At 53.6% G+C, this 18,187-nt stretch overlaps 1 protein-coding gene across 8 annotated transcripts in view; it reads right to left on the minus strand.

Annotated features, from left to right (window-relative positions):
- LEKR1 (leucine, glutamate and lysine rich 1) overlaps positions 1-3,915 on the minus strand; it is a 36,004-nt gene extending 32,089 nt beyond the window's left edge. The window contains exons 1-2 of one of the 8 annotated variants that reach the window (XM_048314337.1): positions 3,765-3,915; positions 1,062-1,106 (exon numbers count right to left, since the gene is read on the minus strand). In XM_048314337.1, the coding sequence (XP_048170294.1) occupies positions 1,062-1,106; positions 3,765-3,812 (93 nt within the window). In that variant the 5' untranslated portion in view covers positions 3,813-3,915. The other 7 variants (XM_048314330.1, XM_048314334.1, XM_048314331.1 and 4 more) reach the window with 7 other exon arrangements.
- Between the last annotated feature and the right edge of the window lie 14,272 nt (positions 3,916-18,187).

Genomic DNA, 18,187 nt, shown 5'->3' on the forward strand with positions numbered 1-18,187 from the left:
TTCAGAAGGTAGGTGCCAACAGGATGCTGAAAAGGGCTCTGCCATTCTACCATGCTTATCTGGAGGGCACGAACTGGAATTTCTGCTTTTAAATCCCTGCTGGTAGCAATGCTGCACGTCCCAAACAGAGAGTTGTGCTGTTCACTCCAGCCCAGCCAGTCCTGGTGGATGGGACAGGCTCGTGGGCTCCCAAACACAGCTGGAACTGTGAGTTCCAGAACCTTTCATAAAAAACCCCAAGCCCAGGTTCAAAGAGAGCAAGAAAAGCGACAGCTGACGTGATGTGCTCATAAAGAGCCCATACTGTGCCCGATCTATGGCACACGTGGGAGAGGCGCTGAGCACCCATTTGCTACTTGTGGTGTGCACGATGCTCTGGGGACACCACAGGACGTTCTGTCCTGATGGGGAACAGCCTCAAAGTTCCTGCCTGGCGTGAGCTCTTCAGCTCCTGGGGTGAGAGAACTCTTAATCTGTAAGGGTATCTTGGCCCTACTAATTTTATGATTTATGGTAACAAAGCTTATTTTTTTTGCCAAATAAAATATGAAATTAAATATAACTTTGTTTGCTGCTGGGAGGACTTGGGTCATTCTGTTGCTGTTCTGTTTCCTGTTTCAGGGAGATCTTCAGTGCAGAGCTGCATCTTCCCTTCTACTTCCCCCCACTTCCACAGAACTTTAATAAGTTCACAGGCACAAAAAAAAGATTCATCTACCATTGGCAAAAAACAACTACCAAGTGAAATATAAAAGTCTTGAGGAAAAATTAAACCAAAATAAAACATTAACCAAGCAACAAAACCAGAAGTCCCCAAAAAATATACATCCATGACATTGGAGTCAAGGAAACACTAACTCCTTCTGTACCCTGCTGGGATCTGTGACACCTCTCTGGCTTTGATTGCAGAAACTCTACACAAATACATTAAAAATACATCAAAAATAGGCATTAAAAGCCAGTGATTTTTGATCTAACAATTAGTTTCCAAGAAGTATGCAATTATAAATACAAAAGAATACTATAAACTTTAATAACGGACATGTGGATGTTTTATTTACCTGGTGATTTTGGTTTTTTCCTTTAGCACCCATCTTGCAATGAATCTGTTGTGAAACGGGTGTGAGAGCAGAAGGAATGAGAGAGAGAAGAAAGCAGGGACATGTAAAAGTTTTTACACAATTCTCTGAGGCAAATTAGATCAGAACATGAAGAACCAATGTCCCTTCCCATCCATCATTCCCTTAACAAAATGCCAAGAAATCTCTTTCCCTCTAGACTAAAACTTCCTTTAAAATAAAGCCTCGATAAGCAGCTGGTGAAGCTCCACGGAGAGGAACAATGAGAGCTCTGCACCCTGCCCTGTGAGGCAGCTCCTGGATCCCCTGTGAGCACCACAACCCAGCCTCCAGCATCCATCCCAAACCAGCGCCTGGCACGGGAATATCTCTCACTCTGGGCCGCAGTCACAGTGCCTGACATGCTCCCTGCACACACACGTGTTCCCTTGGCCTGCAAACCCATCTTGGGAGCACGTGCTCCGTCTGGCAGAGCAAACCACAGCTGGCACAAGTTCGGCTGTGTCAGGAGCGAGCTGAAAGAGAGATTCCAAAAGAGAGGCTATTAAATCTGAGCAGCAGAGAATGGGAAGGGACTGAGAACATGTGCACAGGAAAGACAGGAGATACAAGGACAGGAAATTGTGAGAATGACTTGTAGTATCTTGTAACGATGCTGCAGCTACAACACGAGTCAGCTGAGGAGGAGATGAGCAACAGCACAGGATGTGTAAAACCCCGACACTTTCTCATCCCAAATCCTGGGCTGTCGTTGCCTTGGAGCTCACACGTGTCACATGGAGGATGGGACAGCAGCAGAAGTCTATCCATGTACATCTCTGGAAATTCTGTGTCTTCTGCACCAGAGTTTTTATTAAACATGTACCCAGGAGGGATCTCCAGAGATTGCTGGCCCCATCCTCTACTCTGAGGGAAAAGATGATCCCACAGTCCCACTGGGAGAATTCCACAACTCCCTGGGTGAGCTGCTCCAGAGTTTCAGAGCATTCAACCAAACCACATCTAGAAAGGTGAGGAAAAGACTCATTTTCACCTGGAAAGGAACCACCATCTCCCTCCACCTGTGAGCAGGTACTGTGCCCTCAAATATTTTCCAGAATGAGCAAACCCAGCTCTATTATCCTCTCTAAGAAACACGATTTTTAAGCTCCTTACTATTTTTGCTCTTTTCTAAATTCCCATCAGTCACAGTATTATTTTTAAAGCCTGCAGCTCAGAACTGAAACCTCAGCAGCCCTGAACAGCAGGACAATGAAGACCCAAGTTTCACATGTGATTCCTATTACAATTATTGATCTATTAAAACTACTAATACATTAACAGACTCCTTCTGTGTAACATCCCTTTGTTAATATTATTCTGCTTACGGCCTGATTACAGACCTCACTGCTAGGAGGTTATTGTGGATTTTCTATCAATGCATTGGATTCATTTTAAATGCCTTATTTTTTCTAAGAATATGGAGTTTAATGCTGTTCCCAGAGTGCTCACACCCCTCCCTGACTGGCACCAGTGTATTCCTTATTGTAATCCAAGATCCTGGCTCCATTATAACCATCAGACACTGACACTGCTGCTGGCAGAATGAATGTCACTGCCCTTCTGTGCCTGCCCTGGCTGCTGCTCCCTCCTTGTGCCAGCATATGCCTAGCACATGGATCAGGAACTGGCTCGGGAACAGATCCAAACACGAAACAGGTTCAAGTGCCACCAAACTGCAGCTTTAAGTCACTAAAGGAAATATTAAGCAGTAACCAGCTCCAGAAGAATTCCCTCATCCAACAGTTTGGTACAACTGTTTCTGTGAGAAGCTTACACTGATTTTTGCTGGCCACCTTACCCTGTTGGGCCTAAAAAACTAACTGCTAAATAAAAAACTTACTGGGATCCTTCCTGCTACCAAAACAGCTGCTCATGAGTCCGAAAGCGTCCCAGTTTCTTCCCTTTCTCTTTCTTAAGGGTAAGTATTCCTTTTCCCTTTCTTTGTCTGTCTTAGGCATCCTTGAATTCTCAGAAATTGTCTGAACAGTTTCCTGGACTAATTCAGGGAGAATTTCTCCAGCCTGAGTACACAAAGCCTTTAAATGACTTGTCAATTATGAGCTGCAGACAGGGGAATGAGGACAGCTGGCTGTTGTACTGCCAGAGTGAAAACCTGATAGTGCTACAAAAAGTGACTCCTGTTCCACTTGAGCGGAGCCTCCTCCTAAACTGAGCCATATAAACAGCAGCACTGTTACACTGGCAATAATCTGTCTCCCAAACAAAAGAACACACAAAGATACGAGGGAAGAAGATGACGGGGAATATTCCATGCCTCTGTGTGTTGATACTCCTCTGGAACGTGTCATGCTCTGCAGTCCTTCCAGACTCCCGGCAGCAAAACATGTCAGAACAGGGGAAATCTGAGACTCACCTGCAGTGACAACACGGCACAGGGCGAGGTGTTCTCCAAGACTCACCTGCAGCGACAACACCGGCACAGACTCAGGTGCTCCTCTGCAGGGCTCCTATAGAATTACTGTAATTACACCGCACAAAGAGCGAGGAAACCCAACACCCGACCTCACCCAGGACCAAAACGCACAGATAATGTACCGGTGCTCACAGGCCTGCGCAGCATCTCTGAACCGCTGCAGGAGCTGCTCTCCGAATGTTGGCGTTTGCCATTTCCACAGCTCGTACCTTGCGGATCTCCTCGGGCAGCGCGTGGACGGGGCCGCGCCGCTCCATGGCCTCCCGCAGGCTCGGCGGCGTGGTCCGGGAGCGGCGGGGTCCGGGAGCGGCCGGGGTCCGGGAGCGGCCGGGGCTCGGGGCTCAGAGCCCGCCGGGGTCCCGGGAGGGGGGACCCGTCAGGGGCGGGGGGGGCGCGGCGGCCGCCGCCATTTTGTGGCCGCGGCGTCCGCCGTCACCGCGGCAACGGCGCGTGCGCGTCCGGGGGCTGAGGTGAGGGCGGCGAGGGGGGCGAGGCGAGCGGGGCCCGTGTTCAGTTCGCCCCAAAGGCCTCCCTGGCCTCCCCAAAGCCAGCCCTGAAACGCCAAAGCCCCCCTGGCTCCCCAAAGCCACTTCTGACATCCCGAAAGCCGGCCCCGACATCCCAAATTCGGCCTTGACGCACCAAAGCCAAACCTTGACACCCCAAATTCTGCCCTGACACCCCAAAGCCCCCCGATACCCCAAAGCCAAACCCTGACACCTCAAGGACAAATTCTGACATCCCATTTTCGGCCCTGGCACCCCAAAACTGTCCCCCCCCCCAGCACCCCAAATTCATCCCTGCCACCCCAAATTTGGCCCTGCCTCCCCGAAGCCACCCCTGACATGCCAAAGCCACTTTCATGTCCCGAATTTGGCCCTGACATCCCAAACCCGTCCCTGACACCCCAAATTCTGTGCTGACACCCCAAAACCACCCCTGCCCCCCCCAAGCCAGCCCTCCCAGACAGCCCAAATTTAACCTTGACACCCCAAACCTGGGCCTGAGACCTCTAATTCAGCCCTTCCAGCCCAAATTCGGCTCTAACACCCCAAAGCCACCCCTGCCCCCCCCATTTAGTCCCTACCACCCCAAATCTGGCCCTGCCAGCTGGGTCATCTGCGTGTCACACCCGAGGCGCGAGCTCAACCTGGGGATGAACCATCCGCGTGCCGCCAGCTCCCGGTGAGATCCACTGGAGCGCACACACGGCCACGAAAAAAAATAAACCGGGGAAGGATGGCAGTGAGATTGGGGAGTTCCAGCGGGATTAATTCCACATTCTGCCTTTCTTTCCATCGCCAGTGGGTTCCTGTTTCTTCCAAAACCCAGTCGCTGTTGGGACTCGGCTTTATAGCACAGCATGGACCATCTGCCCAAAGCAATTCCTATATCCTCAAAGCAATTCCTATATCTCCACGGCAATTCCTATATCCCCAAAGCAATTCCTACACCCACAAAAAGCAATTCCCTGCAGTCTTATCTAAAACAATACACCCCCAAAACCATAATTTAGGGACACACGCACACAAAACTGGGAACAGGCCATGGCAAAAAGACAAGGTGACCTTAACTTATGCAGGACTCATCTCTGAGGTGAAGCATCGGTAAAGTTGGGAGCGGAATAAGGGGATTGGATTGAAGGAAGTAGTGAATTTTAGGGGATAGAAACGAAGGGTTTATTGGGGAAAAAAAAAGGAAAATTGCATCAGTAAGGGGGGCTGGATTGAAGAAAATAGTGAATTTTAGCGGGAAATGGAAGAAAATTGCAGGAGTAGAGAAGCTGGATTGAAGAAAATAGTGACTTATGTGAAAAAAGGGGGAAATTGCTTGAATAGGGGGGTTGAATAGTGAATTTTACTATTCAAGGGGAGGGAATAAGTGAGGAGGTGCTGTCTCAACACAGGGATGCAAAGCCGGGGGGTCGACGGAGGGCACCGGGCGCCCGTTCGGGCGCCCGGTGCCCTCCGTCGCCCCCCCGGCTTTGCACGGCGATGCCACGCGTGTCACCTCGGGTCCCTCGCGTGTGGCCACCGTGCCCCGTCCCCCTTTGCGTGCCGAGCTCCGAGCCGCGCTAATCCCGCCTTGGCAATCGCCTCACGCCCCCGCCTCCATTTTAACCTCTTCGTGCTTCCACGCCAGGCGCGGGCGAAGGGGGGGGGGGGGGAAATGTGTTGCGTGTGAAGGACGGCTCGCCCCCCGCGGGGGTCATTAATTAAGATCTGCATTAATAGGAGCTGGCGAGGGCCCGCCTTGGCTGGGAGAGGGGTCTGGCCGAGCCGTGCCGGCAGCTGTTCCCGCCGTGCGTGATGGCGGCGGGCGGGGGGGCGGCGGCGGGCGGCGGCTCTCACGCGATGGCAGGGCTGACGTGCCGGGCCAGGGTGTCGTGAGGCGCGGCCGTGAGCTCAGCTTGGATCACCGCGGGCGGCGAGCGAGGGGGGAGCGCGGGGTAGGGCGGGGGGGAAGGCAGGCGGCAGCACGCAGCGAGGGACGGGGGAACGGAGCCTGCCGCATCTCGGCCCGCCGCGGCTGTGCCCGCTGAGGAGGGGCTCAAGGGGGGCTTGGCCGGAGGGACTTGAAGGAATCCAGTCTTGGGGATGCTGTGGTTGAGGGGGGGCTGAGGGGATCAAGTCCTGGGGATCCTGTTGTTGGAGGGGGCTGAGGAGAGCCTGTCCTGAAGGAGCAGGTGAGGGGATCCAGTGCTGGGGGAAATGGAGGCGATCCTGTGCTTGGCGACCTGAAGGGAGATTGGACAAAGGGGAGCCTCTGGATGAGAGGATTCAGTCCGGGGGGCGCTGAGGGGAGACTATCGTAGGGGAAATAAAGGAGATCCTGTCCTTGGGGTCTGAGGGGAGCTTGCACATCGGGAGCCTGTCCGACGGAGATCCTGTCCTGGAGGTGTGGAGAACCAGACAGGGCCATGCTGAGCCAGCCGAGATGCTCCCAGGCCGGGACCCTGTGGGAAGCAGAGCACGGGAGAAGCTGCTCCCATCGCACACAGCTCTGAAGCAGCTGTTTCCTCCCAGCAGGAAGCCCCCACGAACCCCCCACTCCTCATGGAACCCACGGCCCGCTCCACACATCCACGGTGGCTCCGGGCTGCGGTGGGCCGAGAGGGGTCCGTCAGCCCCTGCCCGAGGCCTGGAGCTCCGGCCGGGCCGGAGCGCGGCCGTGTCTGTCCCCATGGCACGGTGCCGGTGTTCGTGCCAGCCCCAGCGCCCGGCACCGCTGGGGATCAGGTTCCAGGCGGCGCGAGCAGCTCCAAGGACAAACGAACGGGCAAGAACCGAGTGCGTGACACGCAGCAGTCATAAGGCAGCTATTTCCATTGTTTTCCGGCAGGCTTTGTACCTTCTCAAACACACGTGGAAAGCCTCCCGCTGCTTAGAAATCCCAGCCCGGAGGAGCAAAGTCCGTGCCAGTGGGCAGCTGGGGAAAAAGGCAATAAACACCAACACCCTCTTCGCACAAAGCGGGACCGGCCGAGGGGCTGAGAGGGTGAATAGGTGCGTCCACACCTGCAGCATTCCCTGGACAATGAGAAATCCAACTTTTATCCCAGCCCTCTCGCTTTAGGCTGCCCTTTTATTTGCTCAGTACAAAGAGCGGCGCGGGGAAGCGGTTTTGCAGCGTTGTCTGCAAACAGCTCCTCTGGGAAGCTCCGGTTGTTTTCCTAAGGAGGAGCAGAGCTCGGTTATCGCTCCGTAGGTACACGGGGGATTTGGGGAGGAGCGGGGGGTCCCGTGCCGGGCCCGCAGCGCGGAGCAGACGTGCGGCAGGAGGGGTCAGGGGAAGGACAGGGCTCGGAAGGCAGCCAGGTTATTCCCGGTGCTCTCTGCACATCGCGTTAGTTCCCCTTTTCCAGCGATATTTGCTGGAGTTGTTTGGTTTGCTCTGCTTGCCCCCTCTTTGCAAATGTCACGAGGACGAGAGCGTGGGGGGAGAGGGGCCTCAGTGGAAGGATGTTTGGAGAAGGGATCTGAGCGCCAGGGCTACCTGGGAGTCAAGGTCAGGCAGGTCGCTCTGTGCAAAGAACAGAAACCCTGCAAAGCAGCAGGGAAATGATAAAATCGGGAAAAGCGGGGTGGAGCAGGGTGCCGGTGGTGTGTGCGGGAAGGCAGAGGGGAGGCGATGGTCCTGCTCTCCAGAGGCACCGATGCCGGCCCGGAGCAGAGCACAGAGGAGCGTGCTGGTGACAGTGGGACATGCGGGGCAGCCATGGGATCCCGAGGGACGTGCTCCTGCCGTGACATTGCCAAATGAAAGTCAAGCTCTTGGCTGCAAGAGCACATGAGGTGACTCAGAGAAAGAAACCATATGATTAAGCAGCAGCTGAGTGCCAGAAGTGAAGAGCTGTCAAGGATAATATCAGGAGTGTGTGTGTGGAGGACAGTGGGTTTATTTGCCACGATAGGAAAGGATTTGAAAGGGAATACAAGACGCTTGTACTGAGTCTGACTTGGCAGCAAGAGAACTTGGGAAGGGTGCCAGGAAAAGCATCACAGACACAGGGCTGGAGAGAGGAGGGAATGCAGAGCACACAGGCAGCTCCAGCAGTCAGGAACGGGCACAGAGGGCCAGAGGGCACGGAGCAGTCAGCAGGATGGGATTTGGGGAGGGAATCACAGAATAATTAGAACTGGAAAAGATCTCCAGGGCTGAGTCCAACCTTTGACTGACCAAATACCACCAGTCCAGAGCCCTGAGTGCCACATCCGGTCATTCCTTGGACACCTCCAGGGACGGGGACTCCACCACCTCCTTGGGCAATGCTGAACAACCCTTTCCATGGAGAAATTCCTCCTGATGTCTAACCTGAACCTCCTCTTGTCCTGTCAAAACGTCGAAGCAAAAGCCCAACCCCCTGGGAAATGGTGCAGAGGGGTTGGAGGTTTTGTTCTCTATTTTTAGGCATTCAAGGGCATATCTATAAGATCTCCTAATGCTCCTGGATGACAGTGATGGTGGCACTCCTGATACCTCCTTAGGCAAAACAGAACTGTTACCATGAGGGTTAGGTTCATCCCTGCAGGACTCAGCAGTTTCCCAGGAGCCTGCCAGGGAACTCCCATGGGATTGCAGAAACCCCATCAATCTTCCCTGTTCCCCCCAGCCACCAGCAATCTGCTCTTTCCTAATTGAAACACAGGAGCTGGAGGGAGGGCAATGTTTCTACTGCTGGCTTTAAAAAAACCCAAACCTGAAAATCCTGCCAAAACAGAAACTGCACACCAAGGCCTCCCCACTGGAAGGGGACAGGGATGGATGAAACAAGACAGATGTTGCAGCCTTGGTGAGCTACTGGAAGAAGCACCAGGCAGTGATGAAGGAACTGTGGAGTCACTGTAGAGCACGAAAAGATAAAGAGAAAACACAACTGAAGGAAGCCGGGACGTTTAGGGCATGGAGCATCCCAAGGAGGATGGTGGGGCTGACTTGAATCCAGGAGGCAAGATCAGTGCAGGTGTGCATCATTCTGAGACCCAGCATGCAAAAACAATCCCTGGGTCTCCCAGCCAACAGCGAAGGGAGTGGGATTAGCCACACAAATGAGGAATAGTGAGGAGAGTCTTTGCAAGCCCTGAGATTGTGTTATGATACCTACTGCTGACACGGTTCTGGAGCTTTGCTTGCGCTCCCCTCCATCCCCTCTGAAATACTTTTAAACAGCAGCATATAGTGTTTGGCAGGAGCTCAGGCTACTCCTTCCTCCACCTCACTTCAGTGCCCAACTCCTGCTTTTCGATTGCCCTGCAGTGTCCTGGCACACCCTGAGAGGAAAATGCAAATGTTGCATTTCCATGGCATGGCCCGACAATTTAAATTTATCTCCCACAAAGAGATAACAGCACATGTGTGTTGATTGCAGGCTGTTGCTACAACAGACTTGTTAAAAAGCAGCCCTACCCTTCTATGTGCGGAACTGGGATGAAAATAAGGTGGAATAAGATTTTTCTTGCTTTGCTTTAGAACCCATTTCCTCATCTGTCAAACCCACTGACTTCAAAAAGAGTAAGGGCAAGACCCCCAGCTAACATCCAAATATAGATAATGTTTACTGAAGTGCAAAGATGGTTATTTCTGGCATCTAAAGGTGAATACTGGGAGGGGGTGATGGCCAAAGGGTTGGACTTGACTCTGCCTCTGTACTGTCCTGACCAAGAGCTCGGCCATCATGGCCTAAGGCCACCTGAGGTGACCTGTGGCTCTGATGCCAGGTGAGCTGGCAGCTTGTGGAGCTCAGGGAGGTGCAGGGACTGTGGCAGTCACCACCTCACCGTGCTGGCTGGTTTCTGATGGGTCTGCACCAGAACCCTGCACAAGGAGCTGCAGATCCCTCAGGGTGGTTGTTTTGGGTCTCCTCTAGCACTACTCAGCATCACAAACTTTGCCCCCATTCCTGTGAATCTGTCAGCAAGTGGTGGTTTCCATAAGCGGTTTGCTATTTGAAAGTATTCTAAATGGTTTAAAAAAGGAGATTTTAGATAAAATTGCTTTAAAAGCTTTAGGTTTCTTTGTGATTTATCCAGACTAAAAGCTATTGATGACCTTGGCACAGCTGCCAGCAGAAGGCCCAGAACTGTTGAGATGTTTGGGAGCAAGAGTGGGGACTCGCTGGCAGGGGTCCCTGAGCTTTAAGGTCCTCTCCAGCCCGAGCAGCTGTGATTCTGTGTTGTCAGAGACACACAAAGAGGTGTCCGTGGCTCCTGGGGAAAGCAAACCGTGTTTGTGACCCGTGAGAGGCCGGGGAGGCTTGTGAAACGGGACAGTGTTTCCCGATCACTATGGAGTCACCGAGGGAACAGGCAGATTTTCTTCCTGTTTACACAACATGTCACCAGCAGCTTTGTCCCCATCCCTGGTGACCTGCAGCCACCATTTCGAAGCCGTGTTGACACACCGTGGCGATAACACTTTGCCAGAGGGTTTCTGTGAGCTGAAGAGGTTCCCAGCCAGCACAGAGCCCGGTCCAGCCGCGGGATGCTGCGGTGCAGGAGGGCTGGGAGGAGATTCAGGCACAGCCTGCCCTTTGCCAAAGGCCCCCGGAGCCTGCAGCCACCAGGGTAGGAGGGAGGGCACACCAAAGGTGGCCCAGGTGTGTCACGGGGTGAAACTGCTCCCCAGGGAATTGCAACAATGACCCACATCCAGAGTCAGTCCTGTGAGGCAGGCTGAGAGAGCTGGGGAAGGGGCTCAGCCTGGAGCAAAGGAGGCTCAGGGGGGACCTTGTGGCTCTGCACAAGTCCCTGACAGGAGGGGGCAGCCGGGGGGGTCGGGCTCTGCTCGCAGGGAACAGGGACAGGAGGAGAGGGAACGGCCTCAGCCTGGGCCAGGGCAGGCTCAGGGTGGACATGAGGAGGAATTTAGTAATGGAGAGGGTTAAACATTGGCAGGGGCTGCCCAGGGAGGTTTGGAGTCTCTATCCCTGGAGGTGTCCAAGGAAGGCCTGGACACTCAGTGCTCTGGGCTGGGGACAAGGTGGGGATCGGGCACAGCTTGGACTCAATGGTCTGGGAGGGCTTTTCCAGCCCCAGGGATTCTGTGATCTCATCACTGTGCAAGACCAAGCTTTGCTGGGAAGTCAGGCTGGACCTGGGGTTCCTACAGGGACTCAGGGTGCTGCCACACTCTGTGGGTCCCTCTTCAAGTGCAGCAGCTGATAGCTTAAAACCAAAGGTTTCACTCAGGACCCCACACCCCCATCACACCACGCAGGGACAGTGCACTACAGAATTCACCATTTTTTCACAATGCTGTGAATAAACTAAAAGTGAGTTTATTCCTAGCGGTTGTGGCAAGTGCTTTCGTGAGCCTCCATTTCATCGCCGAAAATTCCATTCCCAAAGAGTTTTGCTGTCATGTGGTGATGGTGAGAAGCGACAGAGTCCCCAGCTGCACCAGCAGAGCAGCAGGCGCCGCGCACGGGCTGTCACAGGGCATCAGTCACGGCTGCGCCACGGGAAACCCACACACAGCAACCAACCTGGCAGCCCACACTGCAGCCTCCTCTCACGAGCACTGTTTGTCTTCCCTGCAGAATCCAGAGTTACACATAAACCTAAGCTCCCTGACCTTTTTGTGCTGGCCTTTCTTCCAAGGGTGAGAGGAAGGGCCGTGGGTTGTTCCACAAGGTGTGCGGGGTGAGAGCCACGTCCCCCAGCAGGATTTGGGGTGCTCAGCGCTGGGATCAGCTCACAGGGACACAACGTGTCCCACTGTCCCTGCACTCTTCCTTCTCCCCATTCCTCTGTGGGAGGGCACCACACTTAGCCCCTCTTTTTGGGGAGAGAACCTCCCTTTTCCAGATCCAAGTCAGATCTGACACCAAGCCTGCAATTTTGGGAGCTCTGCAGCGTGTCACCAGCTGACCTGGGCTCGGTGCCTGCGGAACAAAAGCTCTCCCTGCTGCTGTTTGCTCTTTGTGCAATATCCCTCTGAGTACACTTCCCATATCTGGGCTGATATGGTGGGAGATACTCACTGTAGTATCTTGCACTCACAAAGGGAGGATTGGCACTTCCTGCTGGGGGTACAGCACTCCCCACCCCGAGATTAAGGGCACATTCAATATTTATTGAGCTGTCACACCTTGAGGCCCTGTCAGGATTAAGCTCCATGGTACCTGGTGCTCTGAAACCCTGATAAGAGCCAGTCCCATTCCCCCCATGCTGTGTGTGTCCCTGCTCACCACCAGTGTCACAGTGCCCGGAGCTGCCACTCCGTTTATTTTAAGGATGGCAATGACTCCACACAGGTGTCACCTTTCAGAACTCTCAAAAATAGAACTTAGAAAGTGCTTAATGTGACCCTTACCCTGTAAAGCCTCCCCAGTGGAGAGGAAGGGACCAGCCAGAGCAGCAGCAGGACATGGGAGTTTTGGGAATTAACTCGGATCCAGAGAGAAGTGTAATTCTAGGTTATATTTACAGAGCCTTTCTCCTTCACAGACTGCACAGAAAGTGGATTGAACCCTAGAATCACAGAATCATTGAGGCTGGAAAAGCCCTCCAAGACCGAATCCAACCTGTACCCAATCCCCACCTTGTCACCAGCCCAGAGCACTGAGTGCCATGCCAGGCGTTCCTTGGCACCTCCAGGGATGGTGAAACGGATAAATTGGCAGAATAATCCTCATTTTCCACTGAAAGAGAAGTTTGCTCAGACAGGCCAAGCTGAAAGAGCATGCAGATCTCTGGATTATAGAATCATGGAATGGTTTGGGTTGGGAGAGACATTAAAGTTCATCTCATTCCCCTGCCATGGGCAGGGACACCTTCCACCATCCCAGGTTGCTCCAAGCCCCATCCCGCCTGGCCTTGGACACTCTCAGGGATTGTTCCATTGATTTCAGCCCACTGGATTACAGCTTTCCTGCTTTGTAATAAATCTATGATCAATAAAAGGTTAAGGGCAATCAGACAGGATTGATCACTTATGTTTGCAAACGTGTGAAGCTCCCTGTGGAAGTGCCTTTTGCCAGTTCTTTATGGGGATCAGAAAACAGTCCCATCCCTGATTCCCTGAAAACCAGCGTTTCCCAGCCGTGTGTGTCCCCAGTGAATCAGAAGCAAATCCTGTCTCTGGTTTCCAGGCCAGCCTCCCCTGTTCCATGGCACTACAGAACGTGTCAGAACACCAGCACAGCTGATCTGGCACGTCACTGCTGCACAAGAAAATGAAAATAAATACAGATTTATGAAGGAAGGCCCATTTCTGGCACCAGGCACGGATTTCCTGGCTGACTGCTAATACCAAAGTGCAGATCCTCTATTTTATATCAGCCAGAGGAAAACCCAGCAATTCATGCCACAGCATTAAAACACACGGTTCTAAAAATAGCATTACAGAGCTGGGCTGGAAACAGCAGTAAAAACGAGAAAGGAAACCTTGTCCTTTTGTGTGCTTGGTTTTTTGAAAGCAAGGATGTTAAATTCAACCCCCAGAGCTCATTTCGAAACAACAGGGCTTGGAAAGTGAGCTGGGAATATCAAAATAGCTACTGCACAGGGACATTTCTCTGTTTAAATCCTACATTTATTTAAGATTTCCAAACGTGCCTGTGAAAAGGAGGGCATTTCCCAACCTCCGTGTTCTCCCTCACAGTTCTGTCATTCCTGCTCAACCATGTTCATTTATCCCATGATCCTGATAATTAAGCCACAAGGATAGATTTGGAATTCAGATATTTCACTGTCTGACCTGCAAATTCACACTCTGATGCAACCCAGGTCCCTCGTGCCGTTACACCCCCTCAAACTCACAGGGAGAAGAGGAAAGAGGGAAGGATCTTTCCTGCCTGAGGGCCCCTTGGTCTCCCACACAGGAAAACACATCTCATTATCCCACCATAACGTGGGAAAAATCAAACATCCCTAGGCCAGGGAAGTGATGTCAGGGGCTGTAGGTTTCTCACAGTTGAATTAAATACACAACACCCACAAAAATCCCAGCTCACTTGGATGGAGGATGGTTGGGACTCACAATTATCCCAGGAAATCAGCAATCCTTGCAGCACTGCTGACCCCAGGAGATCCTCTGGGCCTGCGCCCGTGTGTGACTCCCTTGCAAACGCCTCTTTGGCAGGTTGGGAAAGCAAAGGCTGTGAGAATTTCTCGTGGTTTTCCCTTGGAAACAGAGTTTCCCAGGAATTATGCTGTCCAAGAGGAAGAGGTCAGCGGGATATTTATACAGCTGGCTGATCAGGTTTTCTTGGTATGGATTTTCCAGAGTTCTGGTTACTTATGGACCTGCCAATCCATTCCCAAACCTGACTCATGAAATTCACTCAGTAAGCACTTCAGTACGGCAATAGCCAGCATTACTTTTCCATATTTTTTAGCATTCTTGCTGAGCCATAGAACTTAGGAATGAAACAACTTGGAATGAAAACCACAGGAAGAAAGAGCTAATGAGGTCCTCCTGTAAGGGTCTGTTTATACAACTCCCATTAATGTTAATTGGCCTTACAGAGACACAGCAAAAGGAAAACAGACCCTGGAAGATGGAAAAAATCAACTTATTTGTGCAACCAGGTACTGATCTCCTTTCCACAGCCTTGCTCAGTCCAACAGCCACAGCTATTCTGGCTTTACCCCCCCTCAAAAGCCTCGAGACACGCTGCAGATGACCAGATTGCCAAAGACGCTCAGTCACATTATTTATGCTGTCACATCACATGATTTAATAGGAAAAGAAGAATAAAATCCAAACCCCTAACGGTATCAGGAGAGCACTTGAATTTCAGCATGTATTTGATTTGTAAGTAAGATTTAAATTCTGAACAACATGGTCTGGGGAAGGTGTCCCTGCCCAGGGCAGGGAGGGAACAGGAGGAGCTTTAAGGTCGCTCCCAACCCAAACCAGGCTGGGGTTTCTGATCCTGACTCAGCCCTCGAGGAGTGATGAGATCAGAACAAATCCCAGCTGCTGCTGGAGGAGGCTGGAGGATGTTGGTGCCCGTGGTTGGCGTGCAGACCGAGGTGTCCCTGCCACCACGGCTGCTCCGGGCGGGAGCGCGATGTCAGGAGCGATCAGGGGCTCCACGGGGATGTGGCATCTCCCCCCTGGGCCTGTACCCCCGGCAGAGCTAATCTGAGCACTCTGCTGTGCTCCCCAGCTAATCCTGCCCCTGCTCACACCTGAGAGCGCTGCTCTCAGCTGGACCCTGAGCCTCTTAGAGCCAGGATGATCCATCCAGTGCTTCCAGAGCTGCTCCAGCACTGCCAGGACGGGGCTGGAGCCAAACCAAGCCCTCGGCTGAAACTTGTTCCCATAACTATTCAAATAAAGCATTTCCATAACCACAACCACCAACTGCCAGCAGTTTCTGAGGTGACAAAGAAAGGCTTTCTCAAATAAGTTTCATGAGAAGGAAGGTGAAAATGTGGATGAGAGGTTTTGTTTGGGGCCACATGAAGCTGGCTTTCATTAGCTGATGTTGTGGGAATCATAGGATGTGATCAGATAGAATGTGCTGGGATGTTGGGATTGTCCTGTGCAGGGCCAGGAGTTGGACTCGACAATGCTTGTGAGTCCCTTCCAACTCAGGATGTTCTGTGATCCTGTAAAACCTGTACTCATGACACATGTCAAACCTGAGGCATCAAAAGCCTTTTACATGAAGCCCACAACAAGATTTCATGTATAGATAAGGCACACTTAAAATAAATCAGGTTTGGGGTGGTTTTTGGTTATTATTGTAACTACACAGCAACAAGCATCCATTCCTCTGTCCTCCCATCCCACTGGGATGTCAGCAGTGGACATGGCACTGAGCTACCACTCCTCAGCCCCATAAAGGAAATCATTTCAACTCACTGTCAATTAAAGCTCAGGCAGTGTGGAGGTGCCTGCCCAGCCCGGGAGGGCTCTGGGATCGCGTGGCTGGAGCCGCCAGACCTCCCTCCCAGCCCATCCATTGCATCACTCCGTGTCCTGAGGCAGCATCTGCGTTTTCCCACGTGGGCCAGATGGGACATTAAACAGAATAATGAACTGGTGTTTCCCGAGGAGAAGAGCTCCCCGGCAAAGTGCTGATTCTGGGAATTCTGAAGGACGAAGGGCTCTGACAAGAGGAGGGGAAGAGCAAAGGTTCCTTCCCAGCCCTGCCAGGAGGGTGCCAGGCACACACACACACACACACATCTGTGTTCCTGGGCCTTCTCCAGCTGTGTTTTGGAGAATGCTAGACAGGAAATTGGTGCCACAGGGCAAATATTCATTCTTCCCGACTTCCCTCCCAAAGCAAGCCCAGATTTGCCCTGGCTAGACTGGCTTCCTGCGGAGCACGGAGCACCGCGGCCTCCCCGGAGCATCCCCAGCAGAAATGACGAAAATGTGTGTGAGGTGGAGAAACAAACAAACAGCGGCCTGCCAGATGTTTGCAACACCAACCCAGGAGCACGGCGCTCACGGGAGCAGCTGATGCTCATGTGGCACTTCCAGGGCAGGCTTGGAGAAGCTGCCAATTCCAACCTTCGACCGGGTACCCCCATTCCCACTAAACCTCATCTCCAAGTGCCACATCTTGAACACTTCAGGGATGGTGGATGCTCCTGGAGCAGGAGTGGGGTGTTTGGTGCTGCATCCCTGAGAGCCAGGGAGATGAATCCTGCCTTTTCCTTCCTTGCATCCTGGCATTGCCCACTGGAGATGATGAGGATTTTGGAGGCATCACGGTGTCCCACAGCTCCTCGGCGCCTCACCACATTCTCTGCCCCTGGCTGGGACACTCAGAGGAGTTCAGGCTGAGCTTTGCTCCCCGGGGCTGTGGAGGGACCGCTTCTGCCGGGGAGCTCAGCCTGGGCCCCCGCTGGCACCTTATTCCCGTTTTCCCAAGGTTTGCGTCCGACTGGTGTGCCCCTGGCCGAGGCTGCGGCCAGCCCGTGCCCTGGGCAGCCCGTGCCGTGCAGAGGTCGCGGCTGAGAACAAACACTGGCAGCGTTTGTACATCCAGTGCTGCTCTGGCGGTGTTATCGCAGCCTTATCAGTGACAAATGAGCCATTAGAGCTCCTCAGCTGCGGTGCAGCCCCTCGAGAGAGCCCGGCGGGCTGCAGGGAGAGGCTGCGAGTGCGTGGAGAGGGGAAGGACACGGGGAACAGCCTGGGAAGAGCAGCCAGCGCTCCCTGGAAGGCTCAGCCCCGGTGATGGAGCAAGGCAGCTCCGTCTGATCCCACCCAGCCCGGCCGATTGCAGCTCATGGAGCAACAGCAGACACGGATAAACCCTGAGTATCAGCAGGAACAATCGGAACAACTCACACGCCACGTCCTGGTGTTGCAACAGCCCCCACGAGCAGGAACGGACACGGCTGGGAGGGCCCAGGGGATGCTCCCGGAGCTCTGCCGGCTCCTTCCTCCCCAAGGTCGCTCCACACACGAGCTGGAGCCGCCGGGGTTAAAGCAGGGTCAGCAGCAGGTCCCTGCCAGTGCCGGGGTCACAGCAAACTCTGCCTGGGTGCAGCAATTCCCGTCTCCCTTCAGGATGGGTTTTAGCACCAGCTCACAAGAAAGCTTCAAACCTCTGTTCCTCACACCCAGGGAGGCGAACAGGAGCATTTGGGAACATTTTGGTGCTTCTGTTCCCAGCTAAAGCTGTTGCTGGTTCCTCATTCCCCCCACGTCTCCCCACGGTGCTCTCAGCAGGTGCCACAAACCCGGGCTGGGGCAGCCACCACTGCCATATCCCACACCTCATCACCAGCCTGGGCAGGGACTCCGACCCCTTCCAAGGGAGTGCAGATCGATCCCAGGGCAAGTGAAACCAGGAAATGTTGGGAGAAGGGAAGTGGGAGCAGTGAGAGCCGTGGGAGGCGGGATGTGCGGAGGGAAGAGCAGGAACCCCCTCCCAGGCACGGCCGGGTGTGCAGGGCTCACCCAGCCGCAGCAGCACAGCTCCGGTACAGCTCTGGCTGACACCAGCCCGCGGGGACGGCTCGGGAGAGCTCCCACCGCCGTTCCAGGCCCAGATCCATCCCTCTCCGAGCCAGACACAGATCCCGGGTGAGCCCGGCTTCCCAGCCCCCGCAGGAGCCTCCTGCTCCCCGTGCTGAGGGTGGGGAGGGGTCGGGGCCGTGTTCCCCCGGGAGGAGCCGCCCTGTCCCTCCCTGCCTGGGCAGGAGATGACAGGGAA

This window comes from Corvus hawaiiensis, chromosome 10, assembly GCF_020740725.1.
Source record: "Corvus hawaiiensis isolate bCorHaw1 chromosome 10, bCorHaw1.pri.cur, whole genome shotgun sequence".
NCBI classification, from domain to species: Eukaryota; Metazoa; Chordata; class Aves; order Passeriformes; family Corvidae; genus Corvus; species Corvus hawaiiensis.